The sequence below is a fragment of the Teleopsis dalmanni genome, chromosome 1 (genome assembly GCF_002237135.1).
Source record: "Teleopsis dalmanni isolate 2A chromosome 1, ASM223713v2, whole genome shotgun sequence".
In the NCBI taxonomy this organism is placed as follows: domain Eukaryota; kingdom Metazoa; phylum Arthropoda; class Insecta; order Diptera; family Diopsidae; genus Teleopsis; species Teleopsis dalmanni.
The window spans coordinates 193,865,096-193,871,312 of record NC_051846.1 but is presented as its reverse complement, the minus strand read 5'-3'; the positions used below and the strand labels follow the sequence as shown (position 1 = coordinate 193,871,312).

The following is a 6,217-nucleotide window of genomic DNA, read 5'->3' as shown; positions in this document are numbered from 1 at the left end:
AGTTCATATTACTATAATGACCCTTCGAGAAGACAATGCCATAGAATGGTTTGTCGAATTGCACAAATACTTTCATTCCATTCTTCTCACACTTAACATCTAACGAAATTATTTTTGGCATATCTTGTACTGGTGAAGACCATACTTCATTTGTATTTGAAGCGCCAACGCTTAAGTCTGGCAATACTTGTGGTGCATGTATTTGTGGTCCTCGTTGTGGTGGCAGTGGCGGTGGTGGACCCTGATAAGCTAATTGTGATGGCGGCGGTGGTGGACCGAAGGGTTGACCCAAACTCATTGATATACTTTGATGATTACCTATAAGTAAATATAAGAAAGTTTTACATACAATCAAGAAAACGATTGGAATTATATGAATAGATATCATTGCTTGATTAGAATATGTTTAATTAATTTTTGTTAAAAAACAAAACAGCTTTGTTTTTACAATAATTAGCTTACTTCTTGCTGGTCCTGGCTGTTGTTGTTGAATGTTATGCTGGTATAATACTTTCGTTGGTGACTGTGGTTCTTGTTCTGATTCCAATGCTACTTGATCGACTTCATTCTCATGATCGGATATTTCATCTTTATTGGGCTTCACCACTTCTACTTCATCAGCTAATGCAATCTGGAAATAATAAAAGATATTTAGCTTTAGAAATTCTATATTTTTATGAAAATATAAATAGAAATATGAAATATAACAATATGAATTATGGCAATAGTCTCAATTAAATTTAAATTTTTTTCCTACTCATTGCTTTACACTTTATGATCTATCATGCATAAAGCAGAACATAATGAATGTCCTAATATATATCTGTACTATGTACTCTGTATATATCAAACTCAGTATATTCAGTTTAGTTCCTACTTTATGTAAAATCGAATATAAAGCACTCCGTAATTAGATTTAGAAGTCTGTATGAATTTAAATAGTTAATGGAGCAGAGATCCGCAATCTTTTTTGATTTTTTTATAACAACCAAATGGATTTTCTTTTGAAAATAAAAACCATAATATTCCTCATTGAAGAGTTCTTCACATTAAGTGAAAATAAGAGTTCCCCCAGCAGTATTGTCCTCCTGGTTCAGTTTAAAGCCTGATAGTTATAAGCAACTGCCTAGTAGTGTCATTTACTTGTAGAGGAGATATTCTGTCAACTCGGACATAAGTTGTTAAGATGGTAGCGCAGATTAAGATGAACTGTTAAGTTATTGAGTATCTAGTATTTCAATGAGGCTCAGAATATTTCTTTTTGAGGAACTTTAATATCAGGCGGAAATAGCTGCGGCAGCAACAAAACCGTTCTGTTGGCCCAGATCAAATTCTTTTTCAATTTCTTTATACAGGTAAACGATACTTATTAGTAACGAAATATAAATTAAGCAACAATGTGGATGTTGACGGTGGTGTTACAACGGACCATTATTTATACTTAACGGAGCTTTCATGTAGAAGCCTACTGCTTCAACTTAGTCAAACATAAAGAGCAACTGTAAAATATCACCTTATAAGCATTAGTATTAACAGTAACATGAATACTAATATTACTGGTAGTCATCCATGCGGATAATGGGGACTTGCGTCAACCCACCGGAGGTGTGTATCTGGTACAGAGAAGATCAGTTCTCGTAGCTTTTGCTGACCTGACCAATTGAATTTAGCAATGGCTGTGGGTAACCTCCAAAGCTACGCGTGAAAAATGATTACATATATTTACTTGAGTTGCGTTTTCATATCGGGTACTGTGGCCCACAGATCAAGAATGGTCGAATGACCTTGCTCCTTTCCAAGAGGGAAGTTATGCTTAACACATAACTTTAAGAAAGAATTCCTTGGAATTTAAATGGGGTATCTATTGTCGCAATCTCTTGATATGTGTGTTTAGAACACAGTGGTGTTGAGCCAACAAGGCAGGTTGGCTCTAAAAACTGAGGACATCTCTTACTGGTGGTATCTGCATTAAGTTTCCTCTTTAGTTAAAACTTTTTATATTCATTTAAGAAACAAAAAACAAGATAGTTTTTCCTATAATAGATAATATCCGGATGTAGGCGATATCTAAACTTCTATTATGTTACATAATAATAAACGGAATTCTGAGATAGACAATGAAAGCCACAGACAAATGTGCTAGTTTCGCTTTTGTGATTGTAAAAATTCAGTCATTATTAAACGTGTTCTCCTTGCATGTCAGCTTTTAGTTCCTTCTTAGCAATTGAGTTCAAGGCTAATATAATCGTAAATAAAATAGCAATTGGCCAATATCGTAGAAGTGGCACGGCACATTCAAGAAAAGATTCAAGAAAAAATAAAGATATAACTCAGTTTCATTCACAATAAAAAATTTCGCATTTTCATTTCTTACTTTATTGGCGACAATTTATCTTAAACTGAGTTGACAACTTTGCTGGCTATTGGTGACGAGCAGCAATCAGCAATAAGCAATCTATCAAGCTGCAGTAGACATATCAAAATGCCAGTCGAGCCGGAGACTGCCTGATGAGGTAGTGTAGCAATGGCAATGAAAACGCGTTCATGTTGGCGTAGAGAAATGCGTAGATTTGCGATATACATAGATACAATGGACTGTATTAGTTTGGTTGGACAAAAAAAGGTTGATACATAAATCTTTCAAGATTGCTACGTTGCTGTAGGTTATAATTAATATGCTTTTTATGAGCTCTGCACTGCACATACTATATTGCAGAATTAAGTAGTGAAAATCTTGAAGGAATTTTTATGTTACCATTTGTGTATTTGGCTCGCAACTCTGATTTCTTTCGCCAATTGTAGATGTCACAACAGACGGAACTGCAAACTTGCGTGCTGAAAAAGGTAATTTAATAAAACCGCATACAAAAGTATGACAATTTCATTTTAGTTTTTATTTATGATATTTTTTTTTCACTTTATTTTATACTATTTTTTTTTTTTTTGTTAACTTATGTGAATACCAATTGGTTAAGATAAAAATATCTATCGTTCGTGCGTGTGTATGTCGTTGCGTACGTACTGCATTATGAAGCCGCATAATTTATTACAAATTAAACAGATTTTCAGATGGTCATTCTCACTTTAGACGGTTACAGCAAATATGTAGCACTTCATCCATTAGCATAAGCACATGCGGCACAGTGGACATATGCGCAGACAAGATCACTTCTCTGAAATCAGTGAAACATATATGCATAAAGACAACTTTCTCTCCCGACAACATAATCGACGAAATCCAGTAATAGCGAAAATGTGAGATTCAGTAAAAATTAAAATACTTATTTTCTCCTAAATTTAATATATAAAAAGGAAATATGCATTAAACTACTTATAAGACAGCAACAAATATTACAAATAATGTATATCCTTTAACAAAAAATAAATAAAATACAATAAAATAAAATAAAATTCAAAAAATAAAAAATTTAAGAAATTTCCGAAAATAAAAACAAAAACAAAAAAATTAAAATTTAAATGAAAATGAAAAAATCATTTTAAACAGGTTCAGGCAGTCATACGCATTAAAAGCGATTCTAAAATACGAAATTTATATGCTTAACACGCCAAAATGATCATTCGATCGTTATGATATGACCAAAACGCCACCATCAGACGGCGCACTAATGCATAATATCGTAGATCGCAGCACCGCAAGTGTATCTTCTAGATACAAATGTAAGCAAGTTGGTACGTGGATACGCGAATGTGTCAGTGGTGTGCCATTGAAAAAGTTGTTGCCCCAATTTCATGTGGATTTGTCTTACCATTCAATCCAATCAGCATAAATGTGTAAATGTCGCCCAGTGCGGCACGCAATTGCCATTTGGCCAAAAAATACGAGTACATAAAAAACCGAAAACCGAAAACTAAAAACCCAAAACTAATAAAATAAAAAAATTAAAAAACTATAAAATGCAAAAATACAAAAATACAAAAATAATCAAAAAAAGTAAAATTGATCCAATCTGATTTTCCATTCGGTGGCCAAACAAGTTGCGGCTTACTTTGTTTCGGGTCTTTTTATTTTCGGCGCTGATTGCTAATATGCGAGAGTTAATTCGAGGTGGAAATTAAGGAGGGATTTTTAAATTGCAGTTAATTAAAATTTTTTGTAAATCTTGTCAAAAGTTCGATGAAAGAAAAAACAACATTGACAAAAGAATTTTATCTCAATTAGTTGAAAACAGGAAATAACAATCTCTTTTTTATAGTGAAATGGGTCACTTAAGGATTGTGTCGAAAATTTCGTGGAACAGCGTGTTTTTTTTTATATCTCTTACTCAGCGGTAGATTTTACAAGTAGAAAGTTATTAAACAATAGTTAATTTACAATAATTTTTAGTTTTTCGTTTAATTAAACTAACAACTTTTTTGTCATATAAATATTTTATGGTTGGAATATCTCCAATATTGAAAACTAAAGATAGTTTATAAAAACTAAAATCTAATAATCGTATGTGATTATTGCTCTACTAATTATTATAAAAGAAAATTTAATAGCAGTAATATCAGTAATAATGTCAGTAATATTGTTTAATATCGTGTATACGCACCATGTGACTTCACATCATGAAAAATGCCTTCGTAGCTCTGTTGCCAATTGAGCCTTTTACCAAGGATAGCACAGAGATTTGGTTGTTTTATCAAATAAAACAACTTTAAACGGTAGTAGTATCGTTCTGCTTGGTTTAATGGTAAACCCTATTTTCTTCACAGTAGTAATCTCATTTCCTTGTGTGCATTTTTTGGGTCTCTTCAATTCGAGAAATGAATGTACATTTCTGTTAGTAAAAAACCTCGGACTTGCCAACACCGCGTTATCAAATCTCGGAAAGGTTATAGGCTCCTAGGGGAGGTATGCAGATCTGAGGTCCATTACTGCTTAGTCTGTTGAAGTGATAAACAATATTCCAGTCAAGGCGTAAAGAGGGATTTTAAAAATACCACGAGTTAAGGAAGAGTAAAAGTGCTCAAGTGCACTGGCTCAAATAGAAATAAATAAATAAATAAAAACCCTCTTGATAAGGTTATCTGCTTGAAGGTATACAATAAAGTCATGTTCTTAATACAAGTTTAACACTAATTCATAGTTAGAATCCAGAATAGTAGGGACGGTATTTAGTGGAGTTTTAGCGGACAGTCACTTAGAGTTATGTTTATAGCTTCAGATAACTTATACTTTATTGTAGAATTAATGTCCAACTTTATTTCAGTATTGTTAAGAAATGTTTATGTTGCAGTATGATTTGAATAAATACTCAGTATTGCTGTATCAGAACCTAAGTCACTTCTCTACTGTATATCACCTAGAATAAGATAACTGTCAGAACTAAGATTTCATTTCTATTGAAATTTTAAATAAATTATTTATCGTTATAGTTATTTCAATACGATCGTTATTATCCTATCGAAAAATTAAAGTAAATAATTTACGTAAATTATGATTAAATATATCATAAAAAACGCAAAATATAAATTATTTATATTAGATCTCTACGGAGACTATAGAATAGGGCTATCAAAAAAGGCATGTACGCGGGCTAATATAAATTACTGTGCAGATTGGTGGGCCGCAGAAACATATTGGGATATGGTGTCCCAATAAAATAATGTAATTTTACCAAAATATTATTCAAATATAAATTAGCGTAATTGTGGTAGATTAGAAATATATGTCGCGGTCCGCACATATATTAGGCGAGGGCCGCATGTGGGCCTTGGCCCATGCTTTTGATAGTCTTGATGTAGAACAATATTGTTTATCTTTGAATACTCTGTTTAGGTGTATACTAATTCTAATTTTATTAGCATTAAGACGAGGAATCCCAAATTATGTTAACAATTATTTTTATTAACAACCAAATCAAATAAATCTTAATTATAAGTATTAACAAAGACAATCCATAAATATTCATCATAATTGGAAGAATTCAAATGTGTTAAATATTCTTTTATTTATTGTTAAAAAAAAGAATAAAAAAAAGTGATTACAACTAATCTGAAAATTTGCTGTCTAATAATTGTGAAAGTTATTATGAAGCTCATTGTAAATTTTCGCTAATAATATTAAAATAATTGTCGGTTTTTACATATAATTTTAATAATTTATTAAAAACAATTAATAAGCAATGATTTACCATTAATAAATAATCAACAACTTAGCGTCAACGTTTAATTGAATAATTGCTTCCGATGCTGTTAATTGGTCAAATAT

The 6,217-nt window shown here is 31.8% G+C and overlaps 1 protein-coding gene across 1 annotated transcript in view; it reads right to left on the bottom strand.

The window, feature by feature from the left end:
* The window catches only part of LOC119666973 (bromodomain-containing protein 4-like), a 15,469-nt gene that overhangs the window by 1,677 nt on the left and 7,575 nt on the right, over positions 1–6,217 (bottom strand). Inside the window, exons 2-3 of the mRNA XM_038076250.1 lie at positions 463–631; positions 13–318 (exon numbers count right to left, since the gene is read on the bottom strand). Coding sequence (XP_037932178.1) covers positions 13–318; positions 463–631 — 475 coding nt within the window. The remainder of the gene's footprint in view (positions 1–12; positions 319–462; positions 632–6,217) is intronic.